The 26,622-nt window shown below is 42.7% G+C and overlaps 5 protein-coding genes across 18 annotated transcripts; 3 read left to right on the forward strand and 2 right to left on the reverse strand.

Moving 5' to 3' along the window:
• The first annotated feature begins 237 nt into the window (after positions 1-237).
• On the forward strand, positions 238-4,639 carry LOC116204284. 6 transcript variants are annotated; one of them, XM_031536361.1, is made up of 9 exons: positions 238-880; positions 1,014-1,076; positions 1,167-1,228; positions 1,327-1,534; positions 1,778-1,845; positions 2,002-3,100; positions 3,237-3,337; positions 3,512-3,668; positions 3,758-4,639. In XM_031536361.1, exons 4-9 carry the CDS (start codon positions 1,384-1,386, stop codon positions 4,354-4,356), a joined length of 2,175 nt encoding a protein of 724 aa, XP_031392221.1. In that variant the 5' UTR covers positions 238-880; positions 1,014-1,076; positions 1,167-1,228; positions 1,327-1,383; the 3' UTR covers positions 4,357-4,639. The 6 variants fall into 6 exon arrangements, with proteins under 6 accessions (XP_031392221.1, XP_031392223.1, XP_031392222.1 ...); XM_031536363.1 differs by having other exon boundaries at positions 238-575; XM_031536362.1 differs by lacking the exon at positions 1,014-1,076.
• Positions 4,640-4,704: 65 nt separating this feature from the next.
• On the reverse strand, positions 4,705-6,848 carry LOC116204297. 2 transcript variants are annotated; one of them, XM_031536390.1, is made up of 4 exons: positions 6,579-6,848; positions 5,999-6,085; positions 5,341-5,420; positions 4,705-5,252 (listed from the first exon to the last, which is right to left on the reverse strand). In XM_031536390.1, the coding sequence occupies exons 2-4, from the start codon at positions 6,065-6,067 to the stop codon at positions 4,991-4,993; spliced, it is 411 nt and encodes a 136-aa protein (XP_031392250.1). In that variant the 5' UTR covers positions 6,068-6,085; positions 6,579-6,848; the 3' UTR covers positions 4,705-4,990. The 2 variants fall into 2 exon arrangements, with proteins under 2 accessions (XP_031392250.1, XP_031392251.1); XM_031536391.1 differs by lacking the exon at positions 6,579-6,848 and having other exon boundaries at positions 5,341-5,508.
• Positions 6,849-7,181: 333 nt separating this feature from the next.
• Positions 7,182-18,626, forward strand: LOC116204283 (mediator of RNA polymerase II transcription subunit 12). Of its 2 annotated transcripts, XM_031536358.1 has the most exons (13): positions 7,182-7,641; positions 8,362-8,552; positions 8,876-8,935; positions 9,176-9,281; positions 9,443-9,511; positions 9,635-9,688; positions 9,838-9,945; positions 10,296-10,445; positions 10,531-10,863; positions 10,955-13,365; positions 13,935-16,517; positions 17,013-17,349; positions 17,497-18,626. In XM_031536358.1, the coding sequence occupies exons 2-13, from the start codon at positions 8,425-8,427 to the stop codon at positions 17,938-17,940; spliced, it is 6,783 nt and encodes a 2,260-aa protein (XP_031392218.1). In that variant the 5' UTR covers positions 7,182-7,641; positions 8,362-8,424; the 3' UTR covers positions 17,941-18,626. The 2 variants fall into 2 exon arrangements, with proteins under 2 accessions (XP_031392218.1, XP_031392219.1); XM_031536359.1 differs by lacking the exon at positions 8,876-8,935.
• Positions 18,627-18,703: 77 nt separating this feature from the next.
• LOC116204289 (rop guanine nucleotide exchange factor 3-like) lies at positions 18,704-21,029 on the reverse strand. 6 transcript variants are annotated; one of them, XM_031536379.1, is made up of 7 exons: positions 20,706-21,027; positions 20,503-20,619; positions 20,174-20,328; positions 19,970-20,044; positions 19,573-19,863; positions 19,115-19,462; positions 18,704-18,993 (listed from the first exon to the last, which is right to left on the reverse strand). In XM_031536379.1, exons 1-7 carry the CDS (start codon positions 20,770-20,772, stop codon positions 18,844-18,846), a joined length of 1,203 nt encoding a protein of 400 aa, XP_031392239.1. In that variant the 5' UTR covers positions 20,773-21,027; the 3' UTR covers positions 18,704-18,843. The 6 variants fall into 6 exon arrangements, with proteins under 6 accessions (XP_031392239.1, XP_031392240.1, XP_031392237.1 ...); XM_031536380.1 differs by having other exon boundaries at positions 18,704-18,950; positions 20,706-21,025; XM_031536377.1 differs by having other exon boundaries at positions 19,970-20,328; positions 20,706-21,029.
• A 1,544-nt stretch (positions 21,030-22,573) lies between these two features.
• Positions 22,574-26,405, forward strand: LOC116204287 (beta-amylase 2, chloroplastic). 2 transcript variants are annotated; one of them, XM_031536374.1, is made up of 9 exons: positions 22,574-23,122; positions 23,229-23,306; positions 23,487-23,690; positions 23,945-24,139; positions 24,613-24,777; positions 24,878-25,138; positions 25,247-25,465; positions 25,622-25,841; positions 26,033-26,405. In XM_031536374.1, exons 1-9 carry the CDS (start codon positions 22,838-22,840, stop codon positions 26,068-26,070), a joined length of 1,665 nt encoding a protein of 554 aa, XP_031392234.1. In that variant the 5' UTR covers positions 22,574-22,837; the 3' UTR covers positions 26,071-26,405. The 2 variants fall into 2 exon arrangements, with proteins under 2 accessions (XP_031392234.1, XP_031392235.1); XM_031536375.1 differs by lacking the exon at positions 23,229-23,306.
• Positions 26,406-26,622: the final 217 nt, after the last annotated feature.

A 26,622-nucleotide genomic window follows, 5' to 3' on the forward strand; every position in this document is an offset into this window, starting at 1 on the left:
TGCCTGAATTACATTACACTGCGGGGACTCTGTTTAGGTAACCGTCGCCAAATTTATTTGTCTTTGTCGGGACTCTCTGCGTCCGTCTCCTTTCTTTCGGACAGCGCCACCATAGCCAGGACGCTTCGTAGAAAGCTCTGCCTTTCGCTTTCGCTCTCGCTCCCTCGCTGTCGCTGTGTCACTCACTCACTGCCCCACTCCCCCTCACTCTCTCCTCAGAATAGAACTCCCCAGTCTCCTTCCTTTCACGCGCTGCCCGCTGCGTTACTCCTCTGTATAAACTCCCCATTTGATGCCCACCTAGAAGAAAAGGAAGCAAGTCCTTTTTTTAACTGAATACCGTGGTGTTTGTCAAAATGTCTGCTCAAGAAATACTGCCCACCTGAAGTCTGAGCTAAGCTCGTGCCATTCAAGATGAATCTTTCTCGAGTCCAAATGCCCTTTGGTGCTTTCAGCTAGGAGAATTCTTCAGAAGTTCTCCTCTCTACGTCACGGACACTTTTCTGGCATTTCGAGAAGAGGGCCTGCATGTGGTAGTAGTTGAGATAACTGGGCTGCCTCTGTTCGAGTCTGAGGTACCTCAATCACTCCACAGCATTTATTCCGATTCCTATGCTTCCATCAAGCAGTCATGCATACACTACCTTTTTTCCCCCCACCTTGAACTATGAGTAATGATACCATATTTTCTTCGGAGTGAGCTCCGCATCTGGAAGCCCAATTGGGCCCTGAATCTGGGTCGGTCTAATGATACCATATTTAACCCGCCATTGGTCGAGATGTTTAAATGAGCAGAGAGGAAAGAGGCATGATGAAATGTTTCGGGCTCAACTCTCCAGCCATGAGAAATCTCAGTACCCAGAAAGCAGAAGCTTGCAGGGTGATCATTATGGATATCAGTTCTAGTTCTTTCTCCTCTTCTTTTGACGCCTGTCTTCTTTGCTGACAAGAGTCAAGATTGTGGGATGATCATGCCTACCGTTATTAATTCTTACATATATATAAATATGCAGTTTGCAAAGATCTTCAATTTCCTGCAAGATGAATCTCATCAGACATTTTTCAGTTGAAATTTGGTAAAAGGAGAACATTTTAATTGCTGTTGTTGTCGTTGTACGAAGTGGTGGAAATTTTTCTGCATCTAGCTTGACAGAAAAATCCTGCAGGTTCCTGGAAATGAATGCAGCATTTAGTAATTGCCAGAGAAGAACTTAAAGGAACAATTAACGTAAGATGTGAATCCTGAGCCAGTCATACTGGCACCAGTTAATTGGGCAGAATAATTCACCCTTTCAATTAATTCTGCATCTTCTTATTTTGTTACAGGTTTGCATGTTTTGAATGCTTGGGTAGAGAGATTTTGACTTGCTAATATTGTCTGCAATGGCAAAAAGGTCCCCAAGAAGCCATGTCCGACGAGCAAAGGACCGGCTAGTATGTGTGTGGGGTCTAATAAGTATTTTGGATTTTCGCCATTTTACGTCTCCTCGGAGGATGCTCACTTACAGAAGGCAGAGAAGCAGAGAACCTGTTGGTAATAATGCTTTTCTACTGTTCTCAACTGAAGCATTTTTCTAGAACACAACATATTTGGTGCACGGTTTCATTTTGTTTTTACAGTATCATAAGTCAAAGAACGTCAAATTCCCCCCCCCCCCCCCCCCCCCCCCTTTACTAGTTACTAAACTACCCTCCTGCTGTGTTATAGCTTTCCCAAAGCAACTTGACTATAAAGATAGTGAACATTCAATTTCTGAACTTCCTTTCCGCCGTGCAGGTTCAGGCAAATTGGCGTACAAGATTGAAGATTCATCTGTGGTTGATGAGAATCTCGGTGGAATTCGGGTTAGTCCAGTCATTTTCTTTCTCTGAGAATCCTTTAACATGGTAGTCTCCAAGAAAGGATGAATTTTCAATAATCTTGGTCATAGGCTGTTGTACGATCCTTCACTTCCCCTCCTACTATGTTAATTTATTCACATCAATGTGCATGTATTTCAGGTTGATCGGGAGGCAACAACTTGTGTCAAGACACTTATAGAAAAAGAAATAGTGAAAGAGCCTAGGCATTCTGATTCAAGATGGGAAGGTCACCTAAAGAAGAAAAATGGTAAAAGGGGTAAGACGGGGTTCAAGCAAAGCCAATTTCTGAATAACGGGGACCTGGAAGACGGGAAAAACTGGGAGTCCAAGTGCCCGTGTCAGCAAATTACGGAGCAGCATTTGGAAAACATTATCACTGAGAAGGATATAATTAAAGAATTTTGTGACCAAGATTATCCTCATCATCACGAGGAAAGACTTCATGAAGCAGTTAAGCAGGTTTTAAGTCAACAGCTTTTTTGTGGGATTCACAAAGAACTAGTAAATGTCCTTCAGTCTTCACAGGGTTCTCATTTTACGAGAGACAAACTGTCCAACGCACTTGCAGAATCCGACTTGTCCAGAGATGGCAAGTATAAGCAACTTAACTTTTTTGGGAAGGAAGCCGGGTTTCGAGGGATAAGGTCATCAGATGGAGATGAGCACTCTCAAGTGCCTAATACAATCGTCCTTTTGAACCCCAAGTTGATAAATCCCGAAACAGCTCCATTGCAAAATACTGGTGATAAAGGGCGCAGTGAAAGGATAATTACATGGTCCTTTCTCTCTAGCATCAGGAAAAGGCTGAAAAGTGCTATTTCTTCAACTAAAGACCGTTTCTATATGGAAAAGGTGCCTCAAGTCAAAGCAGGAGAGGAGAACCATAAGATGGGTGATAATTCCGATCTAAGGGTGTCAAAGATCTATATTGAGGCCAAGAAATATCTGTCTGAGATTCCTAGCGATTGCGATCAAGGTTCAGAAATTTTGACTTCTGAGTTCAGTGATAAACTTGGCAGAATACTTTCACTTCCTGTGTTTAGCTGTTCTCCTATAGGAAGTCCGAAAAGAGATAACTCTCTAACTGTTTTTCCAAAGGGTGAATGTCCAAGAGATATAGGAAACAATGTAGACAGTAGTACAGTAGTTCCTGGAGAACAAGTTATAGAGTCGAGCATTTGTGGAACAGTAGGGGAAGAGACTGCAGTTGTCACTGTAGATCATACAGGCTTAGAAGGTAGTCCTCTCTTGATTTCAATTTTTTATTACTTATTTGTCGCTCGGGCTCTTTGATATCAAGTACGACATAGAAATATTAGCATATGCTTCTTGAAATGCAGACAATTGTAGTCATTAATATGCTCACTCTGCAGAAAACACAGGAGAATCTGATGAGTTCTCTCCTGAAAACTGCACCACTGGACATTTATGTGAAGCATCAGATGACAATGACTGCGGCCAACTCATGCGAAAGGTAGTGCTGATTGATATTATAGTCTGTATGCTAACATTCGATCAGTTTTGTCACTTCCACTTTGTTCAGCCTGTTCGGTGAATTTTATAATATGTACAGCATTGTGATCTGTTGCTAATCTCATATTATAGCCTCAACTACTGATCCTGCTTCATTATAATCTTGTCTTTGCAGAATCTTAATGATGAGAATGCACCCGTGGTTTCTCCATTTACGTCTCTGCCAAGTGCTTTTTTCATGGAGAAAGCAGAGCAGCCCAGTCCAGTATCTGTTCTCGAGCCATTATTTACAGAGGACCAGTATAGCCCCACAAGGACCAAAATCCAATCTCGTATGCATCCTCGCCTTTAAATCCACGAACTTCAGTTACATTTATATCCAATTGCAGTTGAATTCAATCTGTCGTATGTAACATTACAGGAGGACATCCAATTCAGCTTCTACAAATTGAGTTTGACGAAAGAGTCGACCCGTCCACCACTCAAAACATCTATACAGAAACCTTAGATATTGACTGCGTCAAAGCAGTACTTCACGCCTGCAAAATAAATTGGGATGAGCTGTACTTGAAGTCTCTATCATCGGACCAATTACTCCCGTTGACGGTGCTTCGAGACACAGATTTCTTCGGGGGCTTTCCTTTTCATGGCGAGAAGATTCTCCTTGACTGCATCAATGAGGTTCTCTTGGAGTTCTGCAAGCACTACTCTGTGCTTCCCTGCTATTGTTTCTCCAACAAGATAAATGCCACTCATAAAGTGTGCGAACGTGTCCACTGGCATCTCCTTCAACCCCCTATGCCTCGTACACTCGAACAGATCGTTGGGAAAGACTTATCAGGGATGGAAGCCTGGATGGACCTGCGTTTGGAGGCGGAAAACCTCGGTGTTGTAATGGGTGAAATTATTCTCGAAGAATTGATTCAGGACACAATTATGGATTGTGTGAATGAGGCCTTAGAGAGCGAGCAGTTGCCCATCTTTTTTCTGTTGGGCAGACGGAGAACTAGGCAGCATTAGCCTGTAAATATGACAGGGGCCTGCTTTTCTACCAAATAGTTCAGCCTTTTTTGGTCAGTTAACTACCTTGGTGGATTTCCTTCTGCACAGACAGAAGTGCGAGGTGATTATATGTCAACTGGAGCGTCAGCCTGTCCATAGCTTATCCTCTCTCTCTCGCTCTCTTTTCCATTTTAGTTTCTTCACCTGTACCTTGTATTGCATAATGTTGATACTGCGACAATTACTGTTGAAGATGTAAATATGCTTTGAATAATCCAAGTTTCAACAGAAGATGTAAATATGCTTTGAATAATCGTCAGATTTCCATTTTATGATATCACAGAGGCAGAAACTACAAGCTACTTCTGATACAAAAACCTGTGTTATGAATCAGAAACTCGGGGTGGTTCAATGATCATGAATTTTGAAGAGAAACAGCGGGCGATTTGCTTGCCAATGGAAGATCATGAGATACCATTTGAAGTCATCAGTTATCACAATCACCTCTCCCAGTGAACACCGATAGGGCCACGCCCAAACTATTGCACCAAACCATGAATGTTGAGTTGGAACTTACAATTGCAGAGCTAGATAAAATGAGATCTAAAGATCACTCCTGAACGCTAACCTAGTACCTTTTTACAGCAGGGTATCACTTCCTTTTCTTTTGAGCAGGTGAAGAACCTCCTGGAGGAGGAGCCACTCTCTTCTTCACAAAGACGCTAGTCCTGCTCTCTAGATCATCCTCACTATCACCATCATTGACTGTGTTGCTAGCAACAATGGAAGATTCCTCATTCTCTTTGGCAGCTTTTCTCTTCCCGGCCTGCAAGTTGGAGAATAATTTCCTTGCAATTGGGTCACTGAACCTTCCTGGTTTGGTCTGACGTGAAACTTTTGCACCTAATCCGAGCCTGCATAAAGAAATCAAGGAGAAGTTCTTGCAAAAGTTCTCACTCTGAATGCAACAATCGTACAGGCAGAAGAGGAATAAAATTTGACCTCAAAGGTCGACTCTCAGTTTCTGCCTCCACTGGCTCATCATCTGCAGCTTTACTCATGTTATTAACCCATTGCTCAGCCTGCAAACCACCATTTTTGGCATTCATGGAATGGTTTTGACTAACTTGCCACTAGTGGTAGCAGCAAAACATAAATTGCTGGAAAAATCTGCTTGAAGGAATTAGCAGAGAGAAGACTTCAAGTGGAGCAAAAGGGCAAAGAATCAAAATAACATTAATAGGTGTAGGCTCATACTTCGTATATTCTATTTGATCCGAAAGTCAAGAATGGCAGTTGAGCTATAGCAATTAAACTCAAACAATAGGCTTTTGGCATCACGGCGATAGTGATAGCAGACAAGAAGGGGGCGTCCGCTTAATAAATAAGACAAGGCGATTGATAGAGCATGAAGTCAAGTGCAAGAGTTGAAGTGCGTTCAATAGCTGCCTATAAGCCTAAGAGTGGAACAATAACAGCCCCCAACACTCAACAAATTTACAAACAACTAAGGTCATATGGATCTGCTATTGGTAAGGGTCTTTTCCATTACTGCAGAAAACAAACTGCCCGCATATTTATGTCAATAGGGCAGAATATTAATGAACTTTCCCTATACATCAGAAGCAATTTACAGACCATAGAGCAAATAATGTATTACCAATCTAAATGCCTTGTCAGATGTCACAATTTGAGGAGGCCCAGATTTCTTTGCTGTCTCTGCAGTCATCGCGTGTCCCTCACCAGCCTATATAAGTGACAGCATGAAACAAGATCAAGTCACACTACCACAAGTGTAAATACGAACGATCCATTTGTCCAACTCGCAGTCTGCTTTAGTAGAATACTAGCCAGTCAAAAATTATATCTTTTTCACATTCCCGTGTGCCAAGGGGAAGCAGAAAACCAAACAATCGAGTCATAATACAGTCTTGTATGCACTAAACATCAGTGGCAAACTATAAACTTGAAAAAGGCGCTCTGAAGAAAAGCTTTCCATTTAGAATAAGACATCGAAGAAATCCACGTTCCCTCTGAGAGACACTGTCGGTCAGAAGGACATCTAATAGTTCCTTCTATACTACAGGTTTACTGCTTAATCGGCAGTACGGTACCTTGATTCTTTCAGGAATTTCATCAAACAGATGGCGCGAAGCGCACCGGAGAAACCCAATTACACAATGAAGGCAATCGATTAACTCGGGGAGTAGCTTTCCAGGTCTGAGAAAACAGAAACTAACCGGAGAAAGCTCGGGAGTTTATCAATTATTGAAGAATGGATCCAACCGCTCCTCTTGTCCTGAAGCTCAGCGTCCCTAGTTCAGCTCCATTCCCACCGAAATTCTTCCCTCAGCGAGAGGAAACACCGCCACCCTCTGAAACTGGTATTGGAAAAGGACTTCCTTTCCGAGGGCTTCTGAGCTAACAGCCGCAGCTGAATCAGTGAACAAGACGATGAAAGCTTTCTCCTTTCTTACCTCTTTTGCTATGAATCAAAAGTGGAAAGAAGAAGATCTAATGAGATATTCCAGGTTTAATTTTGGTGCTCACATCCACTTCGAAATCCCAACCTTACCCCTATCGGTTTGACCCGTAGTCTCGGCCCTTGGGATCGCAACGTAGGGGCAATATCGTAAAAGGACAAGAATCCTAGCCCGACAGGCTTTAACATTGTTCATGTATCCTACGGGAGCGGGCTTTCCCATTTGACGGTTTTGACCCTGCCCGTTGTTCTCCGAACTGCGAGTGGCGGGCCCGACGTCCGTGGCAAAGCAGGGACAAGACAGGAATTCCGCACCAGATATACGCACCATAATAAATATAAAATATTTTCGTTAGATCAACCCCTTCTACTTCTCTCTCTCCCCCTACCTTTATTCGAGCAAAAGCAAAGAAATGCAGAGGCATCATCGACCTCGTCACCAATTGATTATCAGAGCAGAAGCTTAAATCTCAAATGCCCCTCAAATCCCTAGACTGCTCTTCCTCTTCTTCTTCTTGAACATCGTCGTCGTGTTGTTCTTCTTCCTCCATCTCTTTGTCCTTGTATTTTCATCAAATCCCGAATCTCCACGGAGCCGAGCTACTATTCTGCCGTTTTTATAACTAAAAAATTTGTTCTTTTTTTTTTTTTCTTACCGGAACTTCCATCGAAACCCTAGCTCCCCCTCCCCGCTCGAAACCTGATACGTCGATTCACTGACTTGCAAGTCAGCACTAGCCCACAAACCCTAGTTCCCTTTTGCCCCAGGATTATGGTGATTCAGCGGGCAGATTTGGTGACTCGACGTGGTGATGCTACATGTAAGTTAATTGGCACGCACTTGCTGTTTATTGAATGCAGCTGCTTTATTGATTGGCCATTGCAAGTCGAGGCTTCTTCTTCTTTGATTCGGTTGACTTTCTGCTGCTGTCTTGTCTTGGTTCGTTCTTGGTGTTTGAACTACTTTTAGATACTTTGGAGGTTGACGTTCAAAATCTGAGCTGAACTTTGGTTCGTGTATTTGACCTCATAGATCATGTTGACTTGATTAATCATGGAAATTTCTGCAGTTTGAAGTCATTCTTATAGTCTTTTCATTGTGGATATGGCAAACTAAAAGTGTGTTGAATATTTAATTACGTGTCTCAACTTTGTTGGATTCGTTCTGTTCATTGTAATGTCCTACTCTTTTTTCCTAAAAGCTCGAGATGTTTGGTGCTGAAAGTTCGTCATCTGTTGATGTAATAATGACTGTAAATTCTTTTGGGTCGACCACTATTGATTGAAAACAGGTTATGATATATGATTGAATCACTCAAGTTCATGTTGCCCTAGTTTGGGAATTACTGGGGCCTTCTAAGTATCTTTTGGAGCAATATTATTAGTGTACTCGTTTTGGCTCCACGTGCTTGAAACGTTGATGATGCCGAGCATTATATGTAGAGATTAAGATTTAAGTTGGTAGTTTGATGTCTTCCATGCTCGTTGTATGCTTTTGCTTTTGCTTAGATTAACTTGGTGAGAGTGACTTGTGAATGCAGTTTAGCTATTTCACGCTGTGGTAGTCAATGCTGGGGCCAGTATGCTGGTGATAGTTAGGAGAGATGCAAAGATATCATGCTGCCAACTGCTCTAGTGCAGTAAATAATAGTGCAATTGGTCTGACGTCAGCTAGGGAATCTGCGCGTGCTGAATCGCCTGCATTGCCTTCTAGCTTCCCTCTTAACTCCAGGTAAACCTTTTTTTGAAGTAATCTCTGAGTGCATGTGTGCTTTTGCTAAGCAAGACAGCTAGACAGGCATATTGCTAGGGTGAATAATATTATAGAAATGTGGATTCTATTCAATAATTCGTCATGCAGTAATCTAGTGACAAAATCGTAACTATGGTTACTCACATGCATGTAGATTGCCATTTCAATTGCCATGAGCATAGTACTAGTTATGAAATCACTTGGAATCAAAATCCTTTATGACTTAACTTGGTAGTGGTTTCCACATAGTATTGGTGATAAAGCTTTCCCCTTTGAATTGATGAGTGATCTTGATCAAGCAGACGGCCAGCTCAGCTAGCACCATACAAGTTGAAGTGCGAAAAAGAACCTTTGAATTCCCGGTAAATTTTTTATATGAAAGATTTTTGTGGTTTTAATTCATCAAGCTAAAATGATATGAAGTCTAATGTGGGCTTTTTATCTATAAATAAATTGGTTTGGTCTCTTTTATAAAAGTTTTTTCTAATGTTATACCTGATAACAGTGATTTTTTATTTTTTGGTTATGTGTTTGCTTGTTCATCTGACCATGTTCCCTGTTTTCTTTTGCCGATTTTCAATGGATTGTGAATCTTCTTTCAGACTCGGGCCTCCAGATTACCATCCGCAGACACCTGATTGCCCCGAGGAGACCTTAACCAGAGAATATGTTCAGTCTGGTTACAAGGAGATGGTTGAAGGGCTTGAGGTATAGCTGTGTTCCATGTTTGTGTGTGTATATATATTCTTTTCTATCAGCTGGACCCTTGTTTTACCAGATATAACCTTTCTTCACTGCACATTTTATTGCTAGAGTCATGCCATATATGTTGCCACCTTTATTCATGCGAATTGGTTTCTTTGTGTTAGGAAGCTCGAGAGATTTTGTTGACTCAAGTTCAGACCTTTACAAAGCCTGTTGTACTCAAATGCAAGGAGGTAAATTTCCTTGTCTAACCTCTCTTTGTTTATTTTTCTTGATAGTTCTTTGTTCCCTCATTATTTGATGCTAATCAGATCAATCTTTCATCACGCGATGCAAACATCTGTTCTGTGTTTCAGGCAATAAGAAAAAGACTTAGAGCGATCAATGAGTCTAGAGCTAAGAAGCGCAAGGTGATATGTCTGCTTGTTTGTGTTTGATTTTTCTCATCTTCCTCTAGCAAATCACAGAATTTGGTTCCTGACTACTCTGAATTGATTGGAATAGTTTATGACTATGTACTATCTTTAAAGAAAATTTGACCTCCTTATATTGATGTCAGGCTGGTCAAGTTTATGGTGTGCCTCTATCTGGTACCTTGTTGAGCAAAGCTGCTGCCTTTCCTGAACAAAGACCATGTACTGAAGACTTCAGGAGAAGATGGATTGAGGTATGCTTTATTAAACGATCCAGAGTCATAGGATGGTATACTGCAAAAGAAATGTATTCTCATCATTTCTTTGCTGGATATTTTTAAAAATTTTATTTTTAAACGGGTGGGGAAGTATGTAATTTTTTTGCATTAATTTACCCATAGAGAAGAAAGACTTAAGTAGAGCAACTTATTTTATGAAATAATGGGGACGAGAAAAGGTTTTCTTTTGTTTCTATTGTCTGATGTAAAGCAGAATTGAGATCCGGTTCTATGCTAGTTTGTAGGAGTAAACTCTGTTGGATGTGTTGGTCTCTTACGGCGGTGAAAGTGATCAGATATTTGATATCTGTTTGTTTTCCATGCAGGGTTTGTCACAACCTCATAAAAGATTGCGTTCTTTGGCAGACCATGTTCCTCATGGTTATAGAAGAAAGTCTCTTTTTGAAATTCTTATTAAGAATAATGTGCCATTGCTGAGAGCAACGTGGTTCATTAAAGTTTCTTATCTTAACCAGGTATAAGCATTTTTTCTGGTGGTACTGCATTGTCTACCACAATCTTTGTCTACAGATTACTGAAGGATATCTTCTTGTTATGCAGATCCGACCGGGCTCTTCTGGAACTCCTGACAAGAGTCAGTTGTCCCGTACTGAGCTGTGGACAAAGGATGTCATTGATTATCTGCAGTACTTATTGGATGAATTCATCAAAAATAATTCCCATTCTAACCCCCAGCTCAGAGATCGATCACCGCAAGTGATTTATTCAGGGTCAACCCTACAAAAGGGAGAACCAGCATCATCTACTTTGGATGGTGAGGAGCCTTCCCTCCATTTCAAATGGTGTTATGTGGTGCGTCTATTGCAGTGGCACCATGCTGAAGGGTTGCTTCTTCCTTCACCCATCATTGAGTGGGTCCTTAATCAGCTCCAGGCATGTTGTGTTCTGCTTGCTTTTTTTCTACAATGGATTATGCTGTACTAAGTTATCCTGAGGTTAAATGTCTGCCTTTGTGCCTTTGCAGGATAAGGAAATATTTGAGATTTTGCAGCTGCTACTGCCCATCATATATGGTGTCATTGAAGCCGTTGTTCTATCTCAAAGTTACGTGCAGATTCTTGTTGGAGTGGCTCTGCGTTACATTCGTGAACCTTCTCCTGGGGGGTCTTATCTAGCTGATAATTCTCGCAGGGCGTATACATGTTCTGCTGTAGTTGAGATGCTGCGGTATATGATGCTGGCTGTACCTGACACGTTCGTTTCTTTGGATTGCTTTCCTTTACCTTCATGTGTTGTCTCTCATGCAACCAATGATGGTGGATTTGTTGCAAAGGCATCTGAAGATGTAGGAAAGATGGAAATAAGTTCAGCAGAAATTGCTTGTATGTTCAAGAGGAAGAGGTTTGACGCCCTGTATCAGTCAAAGTCATTTCATCGCCTTGTATCATGCATTCGGAAACGTTCAGACAAGTTAGCAAAGAGTATATGTCCAGGAAACTCGTGTAGTAGTTATGCTAAAGCTGTTCAAGCTTTGGACAAAGCTCTTGTGCAAGGGGATCTAAGGGTAGCCTACAAGTTTCTTTTTGAAGATTTCTGCGAAGGAGCTCTTGATGAAGGTTGGATCAAAGAAGTCAGTCCATGCTTAAGATCATCTCTGAAATGCATTGAGACTGTGAACCTGTCATTTATTCACACTGTGTTCTTTCTCTGTGAGTGGGCTACATGTGATTTTAGAAACTTTCGAACTAGTCGTTTCAATAGGATGCAGTTTACTGGAAGAAGAGACTTCTCTGAAGTTTATGCAGTGATTTGGTTTCTCAAAATGAAAGCAAGAGATCTACAGAATGATGCATGTAGCGGGAGTGGTGATGCTGTTGGTGTAGCTGGTCATGAAGAGCGCGGCCTAGATAATGGTAACTTGGGCCCAACTTCTGGTACAAATGGATTTGAAATTGGTGATAGTATGAATCATCTAAATAGAAGTATGAGTTTGGTGGATGTCTTCGACAGCCCTGGCCCATTACATGACATATTGGTGTGCTGGATTGATCAACATGAAGCACACAAAGGAGAGACCCTTGAGCGTTTGCAGCTACTCATTGTGGAACTTACACGCTTTGGCATCTTTTACCCACAGGCCTATGTGAGGCAGCTGCTTGTCAGTGGTATATTGGACCTGAATTTCCCGATTGTTGATGTGGACAGACACATCCGCCATTGTCAGGTTCTGAAGCTGCTGCCTGAGGCGTTAGTTCATGATGCATTGAAGGAGATGAAGATTGCTGATGGGGCAGAGCTTGCTGAGGCAGTCCATGTTTATTCAAATGAGCGGCAACTTGTTCTTCGGAACCGTCTTTGCAATCAACATAGGTATACTGGTGACGGCAAGCTTTTGGGTCAGAAACTCAAGAAGCACCATCCCAGGGATGTTCCTTCGCCAGCATCTGTGGATCACTGGAAATCTGTAGGGTCACCTTCCGAGGTACTTTCTTTTAGAAAGGCCAAGAGTGGTGTCCACATTGACGAGCTGAAGACTGCAATATCGGCTCTCATGCAATTTCCTAGCTCAGATTCTGGGCTTGTTGACACTGTAGTTGATGAATCTGAAGGGAGTGTTAAGAGGCCTGCTGGGTCAATGTGCAACAAGGTTCAATTGACAGATGGATGCGAAGAGTGCAGAAGGGTAAAGAAGCAAAAATTGACAGAGGAAAGGAGTTCATACATTCAGGTACATTCCCCGACTCCATTGGAGGAGGATGATTTATGGTGGGCAAGGAAGGGGCCGAAACTGATAGAACCAATGAGAATTGATCCACCACTTAAAACAACAAAGCAAACATCCCGTGGTAGACAAAAAGTTGTGCGTAAAACTCAAAGCCTTGCTCAACTAGCTGCTGCTAGAATTGAGGGTAGCCAAGGAGCATCTACCAGTCACGTTTGTGATAACAGGATCAGCTGCCCTCATCATAGAACAGTGATGGATGGAGAGATTCCCAAAGTAACTGATGCAAACGGACCATCTCATTATGGTGATATAATTTATATTGGAAAAGCTTTAAGAAGGCTGCGATTTGCAAAGAGGAGAATGGTTACCTCTTGGTTGATTAATGTAGTCAGGCAGCTTGTGGACGAGGCAGAAAAGGCTTCTTCCGTCAAGGTTGGGCAGTTCAATAACAGGAGTTTTACTGCCCTTGACGACTTGAGCTCCTTGAAGTGGAAGCTTAGTGAAGATGAGTTATCAGGGATATTGTATCTGATGGATGTCTCCAATGACTTAGTTTTGGCCATCAAGTTCCTTCTTTGGTTGTTGCCTAAAGCTCTTCGTATTCCCAATTCAACAATTCATAGTGGAAGAAACCTGCTGACACTGCAAAGGCACATGGAAAGCCATGTTTGTGAAGTTGGGGAGGCATTTCTTTTGTCATCCCTCAGAAGGTGCGCTATTAAATCAGTATCACGATTCACATAACCTGTGGATCCTTTTATTTTTCGCCACTAGATGAAATAGCTTATCTTATTTGTGGGGCTTAGCTGTGCTTCGGTAAACTGCTTTCAGTTAAACCCCCTTGAAACTTGCAATTTTTTATATTCGTTTTGCTTTTCATTGTGGATTAGTTATGAAGGTAGTGTGGCACAAAATTTTATTATTATTGGCACTATTATTTGTTGGTCCTTTCTTTTTGGGTTAACCCTTATTATGTTTGATTTATAATTTACAACTTCATGGTAAAGCTCTAGTGGTCATTTGTAGAATCATGCAATTCTCAATCTTGACATTTTGGCTTACTATCACTTATTCGTAGAACAGTTGCTGAAGGGAAATTTAGTCATGGGAGTCTGCTTTTGTAAGCAGTATGCTTGCTTGGGATTTATCAGCAAAGTTTGGCAAATCATGTGATTCCCCTGCCTTTATTATCTTAATGGCATCTCGACTGCCTCTTGGTATATATCTTAAATTATGTCAAGATCAAGTACTTATATAGCTGGTCTGGGATGTGTCTCAGGTATGAGAATACCCTTATTGCAGCAGATCTTATCCCACAAACTTTATCTGCTCTGATGCATAGAGCAGCAGCTTCTGTTGCCTCCAATGGAAGAGTTTCAGGTACATCAGCTTTGGCTTATGCTCGATATCTGTTGAAGAAGTATGGTGCAGTGAGTAGTGTCATGGAATGGAGGAAGAATTTCAAGGCAGCAAGTGACAAAAGACTCTTATCTGAACTTGAATCTGGACGATCAATAGATGGAGAACACGGATTTTCTATGGGAGCTCCAACTGGAGCTGACGATCTTGATGACTTATTGCGTCAGAAGCTAAGCAGTTCTCGGTTATCTAGAGTGGGCATGGTTATGAGAGAGATTGTTCAGAGGCACATTGAGGGTGCCTTCCATTTTTACTCAACCAAAGAGAAGAAGTTGCTTTCTGCTGGTGGCCCAAAAGGTCCTATAATGGACAAGGGAGATGAAGGATATCAGAAAGCTCAGCAGATACTCATGGGACTCATGGACTGTATCAGGCAAACTGGTGGTGCTGCACAAGAAGGGGACCCATCGTTGATTTGTTCTGCGGTGTCTGCTATTGTTGGCAGCATCGGGCCCACATTAGCTAAAGTACCTGATTTTAGTTCAGGCAGTAGTTATGCAAACACAAGCTTGCCGCCTGCTCCGGGATCATATGTTGCCAAGCGGATTTTGAGGATCCATATCACTTCACTGTGCCTCTTGAAGGAAGCTCTTGGCGAGCGTCAGAGTCGGGTATTTGAGGTGGCTCTTGCAACGGAAGCCTTGTCTGCTCTTTCAGGAGCTTTTTCTCCAGGAAAGGTGTCGAGAAACCAGTACCAGCTCTCACCTGAATCTCACGATTCAAATCTAAATACTTCTATGGATTCTGCCAAGGGTGCTGCTGGTAGAGCCACCAAAATTGCTGCTGCCGTGTCTGCACTTGTAATTGGAAGTGTCCTGCAGGGAGTTACTAGCTTAGAGAGAATGGTCACTGTTTTTAGACTGAAAGACGGGTTGGATGTATCCCAGTTTGTGAGGAGCTTGAGATCTAACTCCAATGGTAACACCCGTTCACCAGGCCCTGTTAAAGGTGATGGCCTGTTGGAAGTTTACATTCATTGGTTTAGGCTTCTAGTGGGAAGCTGCAGGACAGTCTCGGATGGGCTAATAGTTGAGCTTCTAGGGGAGCCATCTGCTTTAGCTCTTTCGAGGATGCAGCAGACTCTTCCTCTTCGCTTAGTTTTCCCGCCTGCCTATGCTATATTTGCCGTCCTCATGTGGCGGCCATATATTCTGAATGGTAATCTTGCTGCAGCTCGGGAAGACATCCACCAGTTGTATGTGTCACTGAATGCGGCAATGAATGATGCTCTGAGACACTTTTCTTTTAGGGATGTTTGTTTGAGAAACACCCAGGGCTTGTATGATCTGATAGCGGCAGATAGAACTGATACTGAGTTAGCGGAAACACTGGATGTAAAGTGCTCAGATGTGAAATCTAAAGGCATTGTCCCTCTCTGTGCGAGGCACTTTCTGAATGCTATTCTTGATTGTAGAATACCCTCGGTTTTTACACAGGATGAACCCAAAGCTCTTTCTGCTGAAATTGAAACCAGGCTTGTTGATAAGATTGTCCATGTCTTGAATACCCTGCAACCTGCCAAGTTTCATTGGCAGTGGCTGGAGCTGAGGCTACTCTTGAACGAACAGGCTCTTATAGAAAAGCTAGAAAGCAGCAATGACTCATCTCTAAAGGAGGTGATGCAGTCACTGCCATTTGGACCCAAAAAAGCTGCTGCTTCCGACAATGAGAGCAATGTCATTGAGATCATTCTCACAAGGTTACTTGTGAGACCTGATGCTTCTCCCCTTTACTCCGAGGCGGTTCATCTCTTAGGGAGGTCACTGGAGGATTCTTTGCTGTTGATGACAAAATGGTTTCTTGAAGGGAATGACGTACTTTTTGGGAGAAAGACGGTCAGACAGCGTCTTATCAATATTGCTGAGACAAAAGGTCTTTCGATAAGCTCTCAGTCTTGGAAGCATTGGGGTTGGGCCCACTCTGGTCCTGATAATATCTCGAGTAGAAATGATCTGGGTAAGAGGAAATATGAAATGACTAGTCTGGAAGAGGGAGAGTTCATAGAAGAATGTTTGGAATCGAAGAAGCACGGGAAAGGTTCAGCGGGACGGTCTTTGGATGCTGAAGCAAATAATATCTGCAAGTCCCATGCGACCGAGAAAGCTCTTATCGAACTGATTCTCCTTTGTATGGATCAGAGTTCCGACGAGTCGCGATATACTTTTGCAAGTGATCTGATTAAGCAGTTAAGCGCAATCGAGCAACAGATGAATGCGATTGCTCGTGGGACGAGCAAGCAGGCTGGAACTTCTCCTTCTGTCACTGACAGTCCTGTTGGAAAGACCAGTAGCCGCAAGGGGAGTAGAGGTGGCAGTCCAGGAATGGCTGCCAGGAGGCAAGTGGCAGCAGATCCTGCACCTCCTTCTCCAGCAGCTCTGCGAGCTTCAATTTCCTTGCGACTCCATTTCCTTCTAAGGTCATTGCCTGTCATCTGTGCTGATAGGTAATTTATCTTTCCAACCTAATGTTGAGTGGCCTCGACTATCTACCTCTGCATTCTTGTTGGATGAATGGACTCATCTTTGGCAAATCCATTTCTTCTAGAAATATGCTAGCAAAGCATTTTTGTATTGTCATGCATTTTACTACTATTGGTAAGATCGTTCTGAGAAATTTGGAATAATAGGGATCTCTTGCTTGCATTGTTGTGCAACCTGTTGATATTGTGTACCATTGAGGTCTTGTGCATGAAATCTTTATGCTGGTTTCCAGAAATTCATTGGGCATTGGACTGGGCTAAATTATGGCTGCCTAGGTTCAACTAAATGTTCAATAGGACTGACTGGATTTGGTTAGTTTTGTTTGATTTTGGAAATAATTCACCTATCTGGGGACTGGACTGGCCAGGGTCTATCCCAGCCTGACCAGAAAAGGTGGATTTTAGTATGATGGTTTGGCGTACTATTATTAGTTGATGAATTTTGGGCAATCCCTGCAGGGAACCTTCAGGAAAGAACATGAGACACATGCTTGCGCCTGTAATGCTTCATCTTCTGGGGAATCGGCTTATTTACGAAGATGCGGAGCTGCCATTTTGTCCTGGCCAGAGTTCTCCACGCAAGAGGGATAGCAGTGAAATGCTAATGGAAGCCCAGGGTGTTGCTGCTTCCCTGCTGCCTGGTGAAAGCCTTTTTGATAGGATGTTGCTGATACTTCATGGGCTACTGAGCAGTACTCAGCCCAGTTGGCTGAAATCAAAACGTGTATCGGCAATAACTCATGAATCCATGAGAGATTTCTGTGGATTTGAGAAGGAAGTTTCCGAAAAATTACAGGTTATTTCTTTCCTCCGATCACAGTGTGTGTATGCATATTTTGTGTGTACATTGGTAATGGAATAAGCTTCTGGGATATTTAATATCAATTCGGAAGCTCCAGGCAGAATATTGTCGTGTATCTTATAAAATTGTTCTGTGGTGCAGAATGAATTGGAAAGCATGCAACTTCCCGACAAGATCCGATGGCGAATCCAAGCTGCAATGCCAGTACTTGTCCCTTCTGTTAAATGCTCCATCTCCTGCCAGCCCCCATCTGTGCCGCAGTCCGCTATTGCTCCTCTACTTCAACCTAGTACATTTCCTCCTGCAAGTTCAAACCCGACCCAGAGGACTTCGCAAAGAACTCAATCTTCTAGCGCACTTGGCAAGTCAAAAGCATCGCCGGCAGTGCAACTGGAGAATGAGATGGAGTTTGACTCGTGGACCCTCTTGGAAGATGGTGTGGGGTCCGCCCCGTCTTCGGGAGGCATTTCTGCAATGGGAAGTGCAGACGGTGCCAATCTGCGAGCCTCCAGTTGGCTCAAGGGAGCTGTGCGGGTGAGAAGAACCGATCTCACTTATGTCGGTCCGGTCGATGAAGACAGCTAAAGCTGATTCAGTAATTTCAACTCTACTCTCTTGATTGATTTGGCATCAAATTGGCGCTGTGCCAAGCGGTCTGGGCTCTCCTCTTTTTGCTTCACGGAATTAAGAATTCCCTTTGGAGGCTTTGCCTCCCCTTCGTGGGCCAAGAGGGAGCTGGTCGAGAGGGAAAATTTTTTCTGCCGCACGTGAAGGTTACTTGACCAAGACGATTGAGAGATGCTGCTTTGACGGGGTTGCTGGCCAAGTTGACCACTAACTCCTTGATTACCCCTGCGATCTGGACTCAAGAGTTCAGAGGCTTCTTCTTGTATATATGTCGGGGATGATTGCATCTCGGCCTTATCATTAATTGGCCAGGCAAAAAAAAAAGTCGACATGCTTCTTAGTGTCCTCCCATGTTGCATTCGTCTTGCCGAGGCAGCGATGCATGTAAAAGTTGTTGGAACGTTGAGGGTTATATCCTTGTTTGTAGCTGTTTGAGCTCTGGGAGGGGTTTGGGATACTTTGAAGGATGATATTTTCACTTCTGCTTGCAGCCAAAAGAATTTGTTGTTCCATAGTCTATAGTCTCGGCGTATTTGGCTGTACGGAATCTGTATTGCTCATATCTATCAGAACCTTCATCGCTCTCTTTGCCAAAGTACAGTTCATTTGAACCAATTCAGTTACGAATTTTAGTTGTTTTATAAGCTTCGGGTGATAGGGTGCTGTTGCTGCTCCTTTCTACGAGCTTAAGCTGAGAAATAGACCATTCGGAATATGTTAATGCTTGAAAACGTTATGATAAATAAGTAGACCCCTGATAACATGTACTCTGCAATACGTGATGCATCTGGATTACATTTCGAAGAAGTCCTATCGTTCGTTCACTTCTAATTGCTTTTGTTAATATTAGTAGTCTCATGATTAATTGATCGATCTGTAGAGAAGACATCTTCGATCCAAGAGACGATGTTGAATGCTAGACCTTCCAGTATCCTCGAGTAGCTCTCCAATGCCGCCTTCCCCATGTCCTGCAGATGAGGACGTATTCTGAGTTTCAGCTGACATCGCTAGCTATATGGGAAGACAGACCGGGAAACTCTCAACTACCATTTGATGAACTTAAGAAATTTGAGGGGCTTAAGCGCAATTATCTATGAGATTCAGTTATTTCAGTTATAAATTCGGGACGAACCTGATTGCACTGAATCTTGCAGATGTCCAAGCTCGTCTGGGAGAGCTTGGGGAACCTCTGCTTCAGGCAGAAGAGGAGGCTCTCTGCCCTCTCTGCTAGAACCGTGTTCTTGTCGCTACGATTATCAGTCTCCGACATGAAATCCTTGACAAGGTCCCATGACGACTTTGAGTGGCCCAGGCCAGCCTTCCGACGCCATGTGTACATGGATGCCTCCACCTTATCTGCCAGCTCCAAGGCCTCGTGCTCTGACGTTATGTTCAGGCAGTCGAGGAGGTAGTCGGGGGAGAAATTCTCCGGCACGTACATCTGTTTGTAGATCGAGTCTCCCAAGCTCGATCTCCCGCTCTGTGCCAGAGAAGGAAGCCATTATAATTCTAGCTCTCGGTTCTTCTTTTGGTTGTTCTATGTATCGAACAGGAAGCTGAAAGAAAGCAAAGTAGTTGTTCTGAGAAAACCTTTGGGAGGGTCGTCATGTACGAATCTGGAATTTCCATTTCCGATAAGATGCTGCTGTTGATCGACATTGCTGCTTTGTGGATCTGATTTGCGCAGTCCCGTTTGTGTCTGAGGTTCTTCCTTGATTCCTCCGATAGGCCTCCCGGGGGAACACATGGGACAGGCACCCACCATTTCTCCTCTTTCCGGAGCTCGATTCTGGTGAACGATCCCGAGGACACTGATTTCGAGGACCTGCTTCCCTGTTCTTCGTACCAGAATTCAGTGTCTTGGAAATTATCCAAAATTTCCTGTCAGAAAAGATGAAAGAAGAAAAGTGCAGGAAGACATCTATCAAAATCGTCACGAGCTCAAATCTATGCTTAGAAAGCATCAGACGTTCCATGGTCGTCTTACTATGAGCATCGCTTCAAGCTTCTGTAATGCGGGGAGATTAACACAGATGTCTGATCTAGTCTGGGTCATCATCACCTGAATGAAGTTACTAGATCGCATGACTCGCACTTTGGTACTGATGACTTGTACTTCAATATGCATGCTTGCGATGACTCGGAAGAACGGTTTCTTGCCAGAGAAGGCATAGTTCACTAACAATGTTACCTCGATGGGAGTCCCGTCTTGTAAGACCTGCAAGGAGGACTGTGTTTCAACCATGTAGTCGCAGACTGACAGAAGACAGTCCATTTCTCGTCTCCACATCGCCTTCTTCTCCTTCGGCAGGGGCTCCAACTTATGGTTGTGCCCAAATACAGTTGCTGCATATTTACCGACAACCCAGGCAAACTCTTCTTACTAATGAACTCTCATTCGATTTTTCACCAAAAAAGGAGAAATAAGAAAGCAGCTCGATAGGAAAATATGGAATAATGAGTCAAAACGAATACATTTCCAGCTAAAGCCGATTCCGATGATGGGAGAACTTAAATTACCGTAAAGATTAGTTATGGAATTTGAGATTGTAACTGCTGTATTGACTCCTTTTCCCCCTCCAGACATGTCCTCTCCCAGCAATAGCTTCGCGAATCGGTCTTTCATCAATTCAAGCTCTGGTAAATAAACCAACCAGCAGAATGAGTAGATGAGAAAGTTTGTGCTCAGGCAGATCGAATGGCCTAGAAGCTGGCCAGCTTACCTGGGTCTACGATTTCGGGATCTTCAAGCTTTTCATTCGCAAAGAACTCAAACTGCTGCTGCTCCATGTTGATTGTCAAGATTGCTCGCAAATCGGTAGGAATCTCCTCAAACTCAAGACCGTCCAGCGGCTAGTAACTTCAACAATATGCTTTAATTAGTTTCAAGAAGGGCCGATAGAGCTTAAATGGTCCCTTGATAGTGGCGGTCCACCGACAAGAAGAAAGGCCTATAGCTTTCGCTATGCATGAAATGAGTTCCTGTATTTGCAGAATGTTGAAGGAAGAAAAGTCTATTTCTTCATTGGGATGGACTGGTTCTATCAGACGTGCTATGCTGTATGGGTGCTCTCCTACACAACATAGGAAGCGCACACACGCACGTGCGTATATATGTATATATACATTCATATATATATATATATATATATATATATATTATAAACTACAGAATTAGTAAATGTCTGTAAACAATAGTTTGATTGAGAAAATTTTCTTTTTTCTTTGTGCAAATACTTGCATTCGCATGCTTACTGTTTGAAAACTACAGTATAGTATTATCAAGTTGCCCATGCGAATTATCTTCATCGACTCTTTTTTCGAGGATTTTTGAGCTTGGATTATGTGCCGAAATACAATTTCGTCCATGATTTTAAACAAAGAAGCGAATTGCAGGGTGCCTGCAGATTATACATGTTAGGTAAGGTCTCAGAAAAATAAATTCATGAAAACGGTAGACGTGCTTCCCATTCTCCAGGCAAAGCAGTTGCCCTTTTGGGCCGGCAAATCTTTCTTTAGGATTCATCAATCCGAATAACTCCCTCATAAACATTCATTATCTCGGGTAACAACACGCCATTATTTGTTCGATGAGGGACTTGTATGATAAAACTTCTTGGACTAACTTCAAATCACTTGGCACATTGCACTGGCTCACGCTGTGTGGGCTGGGGCGATACTATCAGTTGCTTCTATGAGGGCACACGGTCAGTCAGGATTTAATTTTATAATACGGGTATTATTAAAAAATGAAACATATAAAATAACGACACGGATAAGAGAATGGGAAATTAGTGCAGCGGATCCAGGAGTGCACTTTCACCTAAAATCGAAGATCACTCTTATCCTTTTATGGGGCCCATGGGCTTCCTGTAATTGAAAAATAATTTTATGAGGCCCATGGGTTGCGTTTAATAAAAAACAACATGAAGAAGAAGAAGAAAGGGAGGGACTGGATTGACATATTCCCAACACAAAATAATATTGTAAAGGGGATAGGTCAAATTTGGTACTCAAACATTTTCTTTGGCCGAATTTCATCCTCAACTATTTTCGTGCGATATGAGTTCAGTCATTCTGTTCAAAATTCTGTCCATTTTCCCTTACATGTATATTCTTCAAATGAAAGTGCGCCACGTGAGCGACAGATCACTGCTATTCTAAACCGATTCTTATAGAGTAAATCCGATTCTTTTTTTAATCGGATTCATAAACCGAATTAAGATATTTCTGGTTATCTTAAGATTCCAGCCATCACTTCTCTTTCATCGTTTCACACACCGACAGATGGTTGAAATCCTAAAAGAACGAAAAATACCTTAGTCTGATTTACGGATTTGATTAAAAAAAGAATCGAATTTGCTCTATAACAACAGATTTATAGTAGTTGTGATCTGTCGCGCACGTGACACACTCTCATTTGACGAATATACATGTAAGGGAAAATGGACAAAATTTTGGACAGAAAGACTAAACTCATATCGCGCGAAAAAGATTGACGATGAAATTCAGCCTTAGGACTAAGATTAAAAAAAAAATTAGGATCAAATTTGATTTTTCCCTATTGTAAAAGAATGTATTTCTATCGGATCCACCGAAAAGTTTGCCCGGGGCTCCCTTGCCGGGCACCCAATGCCCCCGCAAATTGCCGTTTGGCTCCCCGAGAAGACGAAGGAGTACGAAGAAGAAGAAGAAGAAGAAGCAGCAGCAGCAGATGAGATGAGCAAAGTGGAACTTCTCCATTGCAGACTTCTTCTTCAACTGGCAGTTCCTTCTCCGATGTTCCTCTCTTCTCTGCTCGACCTGAGCTGAAACGTAGCCCCCGCTCTCAGGCTTCTGTTCCATACCAGAGATAATGGCGTTTTCATCACGTCACATCTTCAGTGACGTGCGTGGTGCTTTCCCCTGTGAGGCACTGGCTCTGCTATCGCCAAACTCGGTGACCCAGAACTTCCCTCGCTCTGTCAGAGCTGCTCGCAGCAGTTGGTCCCGGAGCTCGTTCAAGCGCTCTCGCAATCGTTCCCAGGCCGATTTCGTTGCTTCCACTGCTCGGTCGGGGGATAAACCGACGGTGAGGGACAGTAACGAAGACCGCGCCCTCGCTGATGTCATCCTAGATGCCGCTGACGACAGGGAGGAGGTACATGTCGGAACTCAGCCTGTTGCTGACCTTTGTCGTCATTCTGCAGTTATTACATTGAAGGAAAACTATTTCCTGCGTTGGTCTTATGTCGTTTCTTGGATAGGTTGTAGACCGACCACCAAAGGCACCGGAACGAGATTTTACAGGCACGGCATATGTTCCTGTTTATGTGATGTTGCCAGTGAGTTCTCTGAAGCAATTTTATGGACTCGTTCCTTAGGAGTGAATGCGAATTAGCCGATCAAGTTCTCAATTTTAGAGTGATTTGTTGGATTTAGTGTTGCCCTTGTTGGCTTGTTTACAATCATCAGTAGAGGTCTTTGTCTGAACTTTAACCGTGTCTGGTTTTCTTCTTTGCCAGCTTGGTGTCATCGACATGGAGTGTGAGCTGGTTGATCCTGATGGTCTGCTAGATCAGCTAAAGATATTGAAGTCTGTTGATGTTGATGGGGTCATGGTTGACTGCTGGTGGGGCATAGTCGAGGCAGCTGCTCCACAAGCATATAACTGGAAGGGCTACAGAAAGCTATTTCAGATGGTCCGGGATCTGAAGCTAAAGTTGCAGGTGAGCCCTTGGAGCAATTGAAGTACTTCAGCATCTTAAGAGTGAATGAGATGTATGAAATTAACTTGTGTTTGATGAGTGATATGCCACGTTGAGATGCAATGCAGTGATAGGAGCACTCCAGACAAAGATTCCTACTCTTTTAGGAAATAGAAATTCATGTCCTGTTTAAGTGGTGGTATTTAAAGTTTTTCTAGAATATCTTGATTAAATCCAAATACATCTTTTCATTGTCAGATGATGAATTGCTGCAGGTTGTGATGTCGTTTCATGAATGTGGTGGCAATGTTGGTGATGATGTGCACATTCCACTCCCATCTTGGGTAACTGAAATTGGTAAAATGAATCCTGACATCTTCTTTACGGACAGAGATGGAAGGCGCAACTCTGAATGCCTCACATGGGGCATTGACAAGGAACGTGTTTTGAGAGGTCGGACAGCTGTAGAGGTATGTGTCCATGAGCATACACGAATCCTTCATAAGTTTCCGAATTAACTGTATCATTTGAGACAATGGGATAAAGGTCAAGCAGATAGTGTAAAGTAATTCTATTTTGAGAAAGCGAATTTTTTTATCCCTACTCTACCCACATCTAGTAGAATAAGGTTTAGACGGTTGAAAAGACCATATACATCTCGATAGGATGGAACGGAACCTTGGTATCCCCCTATTAATGCAAAAAGTATTAAAGATTTAAAAGCACAGCTATACAAGCCTGCGTGATTCAACAAGGCTATCATAGAGAATTTCTGCATAGTGTTGTAAATGATATCTCTCACAGAATCGGGAAAGTGACATTGGTGGCGCTGATGAAGGCAAACAAACTTAAGACGTCACTGAATTTCAGTTCAAGGCTGCTCATTGAATGATGGTCAGTCTTAATACTTGCCTGACGGCCTTATATAGGTGAAATAATGCAGGCTTATTTTGATTACATGAGAAGCTTCCGCGTTGAATTTGATGAGTTCTTTGAGGATGGAATCATTTCAGAAATTGAAATTGGACTTGGTCCGTGTGGGGAGCTGCGTTACCCTTCTTATCCTGCAAAACATGGTTGGGAATACCCAGGCATTGGTGAATTTCAGGTACTGCCTCATATCTCATCATCAAATATTCCACTGGAGATGCCTCCCTTATCTTTAGCTTGCTCTTCAGTTACTAGATGCATTACTTGGTTCGGTGCAGTGCTATGATCAGTACTTGATGAAGAGTCTTAAAAGGGCAGCAGAACTGAGGGGACACTCCTTTTGGGGGACAGGACCAGACAATGCAGGTTCTTATAATTCCCGACCCCATGAGACTGGGTTCTTTCGTGATGGAGGTGATTATGACAGTTACTATGGGAGATTCTTCCTCAACTGGTATTCTCGAGTCTTGATTGATCATGGTGATCGTATACTTGCTCTGGCTAATTTGGCTTTTGAAGGCTCTTGTACGGCTACAAAAGTGAGTTGCTATGTCCCTTTGGCCATCTCGTGTCTTAGCCTGTGAACCTTTTTTGGTTCCTGTGAATGCTGTCTCTGAACTGACTTCATGCTTGTGAATTTAATCCAGTTATCCGGAATTCATTGGTGGTACAAGACAGCTAGTCATGCCGCTGAGTTAACTGCCGGGTTCTACAACCCGAGCAATCGGGATGGTTATGCCCCAATTGCAGCAATGCTGAAGAAGCATGAAACTGCCCTAAACTTCACGTGTGTTGAACTTCGCACATTGGACCAGCATGAGGGATTCCCAGAGGCATTGGCAGATCCCGAGGGATTAGTTTGGCAGGTAAGCAAGCTGGTCCATCCTTTCTCTCAGTGTATATCCAAACTGCTGGATAGTTGCTTGGCAAACAGGAGAGCATGAAATTGAAGATGTTCGGATTACTTTGGATACGGCTTCTGAACTAGCAGCCTCTATTTGTTTCTTCCTTGTTTCTCTTAGGTGTTAAATGCTGCATGGGATGTTTCTATACCAGTTGCTAGTGAGAATGCTCTTCCATGCTATGATAGAGAAGGCTATAACAAGATTTTAGAAAATGCTAAACCGAGGAATGATCCGGATGGGCGGCATCTATCTGCTTTCACGTATCTTAGGCTCAGCCCGGTTCTCATGGAGAGACTCAACTTGATGGAGTTTGAACGATTTGTCAAGAGGATGCATGGTAATACCTAGCTTTTAGCTCTTCATCTAGCGCTTCCCCCAGTAGGGATTACTTGTCTATACGTGCAAAAGTTTCTCATCTATATCGGTCACATACTTGAACCTTGGAATTATCATTTTGCTACTTCAGCTAGTCCACAAAAATGATTTTTTAGCCAATATTGCTGAAGAACGCTGTTACCATCTCCTCAGGGGAAGCCGTTTCGGATCTTCAACTCAGGGCAGAATGAGGGAAGCTGTATCTTCAGGACACCTATGTATAAGATCGGCTATGAAGACTAATGGCCTTTGGAACTACTTTAATCGTGGAAGCTAGGTCCCCGAAGTACGTTTGTCTGCTTAGTTGAACCTACAGCGATTGACGAGGAAGAGCATCAATATTAGTGGAGTAAGTTTTGCAGAATAAGTTTGTGTTGTACATGAGTGTCGAAAAGCTCTGTACCTGTATTGTTATCTACTAAATCAGATAAATCTCGAACTGTAATTTATAAGTTGTATAAGCTAAGGCAATTGGTCTCAGGAAGTTCAATCCATAATCTAATTGGTTCAATTTTTACGAGGAGAATTGATTGTGATCAAATCTATACAAATGAGACGTAATGTGCATTATCATGCATGTATTGAGGCAACTCGTGAGCTATTCGTAACATGTAAGTTTCATGTAATTCAGTAATGCTCATTGCATACATTTGTCATTCGTGATGTAATTGTAAAGTAATTTCGAAGGACTTCCGACCTTGAACTTAGTTGTTCAAAAAGCCCTCCTTTAATGGAAGGTCCCC

The sequence above is a fragment of the Punica granatum genome, chromosome 4 (assembly GCF_007655135.1).
Source record: "Punica granatum isolate Tunisia-2019 chromosome 4, ASM765513v2, whole genome shotgun sequence".
NCBI classification, from domain to species: Eukaryota; Viridiplantae; Streptophyta; class Magnoliopsida; order Myrtales; family Lythraceae; genus Punica; species Punica granatum.

What these genes read in the sequence shown, in the direction of transcription:
- LOC116204287 (XM_031536374.1), top strand. Translation starts at nt 22,838, where the DNA reads ATGGCGTTTTCATCACGTCACATCTTCAGTGACGTGCGTGGTGCTTTC. An exon ending in GAGGTCGGACAGCTGTAGAG is followed by an intron (nt 24,140 to 24,612) that starts GTATGTGTCCAT and finishes GAAATAATGCAG; the next exon opens with GCTTATTTTGATTACATGAG. An exon ending in CCGAGGGATTAGTTTGGCAG is followed by an intron (nt 25,466 to 25,621) that starts GTAAGCAAGCTG and finishes TGTTTCTCTTAG; the next exon opens with GTGTTAAATGCTGCATGGGA.
- LOC116204283 (XM_031536358.1), top strand. Translation starts at nt 8,425, where the DNA reads ATGCAAAGATATCATGCTGCCAACTGCTCTAGTGCAGTAAATAATAGT. An exon ending in CTTTTGTCATCCCTCAGAAG is followed by an intron (nt 13,366 to 13,934) that starts GTGCGCTATTAA and finishes GATGTGTCTCAG; the next exon opens with GTATGAGAATACCCTTATTG. An exon ending in AAGTTTCCGAAAAATTACAG is followed by an intron (nt 17,350 to 17,496) that starts GTTATTTCTTTC and finishes TCTGTGGTGCAG; the next exon opens with AATGAATTGGAAAGCATGCA.
- LOC116204297 (XM_031536390.1), bottom strand. Translation starts at nt 6,067, where the DNA reads ATGACTGCAGAGACAGCAAAGAAATCTGGGCCTCCTCAAATTGTGACA. An exon ending in CTGACAAGGCATTTAGATTG is followed by an intron (nt 5,421 to 5,998) that starts GTAATACATTAT and finishes GGTGGTTTGCAG; the next exon opens with GCTGAGCAATGGGTTAATAA. An exon ending in ACTGAGAGTCGACCTTTGAG is followed by an intron (nt 5,253 to 5,340) that starts GTCAAATTTTAT and finishes TTCTTTATGCAG; the next exon opens with GCTCGGATTAGGTGCAAAAG.
- LOC116204284 (XM_031536361.1), top strand. Translation starts at nt 1,384, where the DNA reads ATGGCAAAAAGGTCCCCAAGAAGCCATGTCCGACGAGCAAAGGACCGG. An exon ending in GAGAAGCAGAGAACCTGTTG is followed by an intron (nt 1,535 to 1,777) that starts GTAATAATGCTT and finishes TCCGCCGTGCAG; the next exon opens with GTTCAGGCAAATTGGCGTAC. An exon ending in AGAATCTCGGTGGAATTCGG is followed by an intron (nt 1,846 to 2,001) that starts GTTAGTCCAGTC and finishes CATGTATTTCAG; the next exon opens with GTTGATCGGGAGGCAACAAC.
- LOC116204289 (XM_031536377.1), bottom strand. Translation starts at nt 20,772, where the DNA reads ATGGAGCAGCAGCAGTTTGAGTTCTTTGCGAATGAAAAGCTTGAAGAT. An exon ending in TCCCGAAATCGTAGACCCAG is followed by an intron (nt 20,620 to 20,705) that starts GTAAGCTGGCCA and finishes TTTATTTACCAG; the next exon opens with AGCTTGAATTGATGAAAGAC. An exon ending in TTCCATAACTAATCTTTACG is followed by an intron (nt 20,329 to 20,502) that starts GTAATTTAAGTT and finishes GTAAATATGCAG; the next exon opens with CAACTGTATTTGGGCACAAC.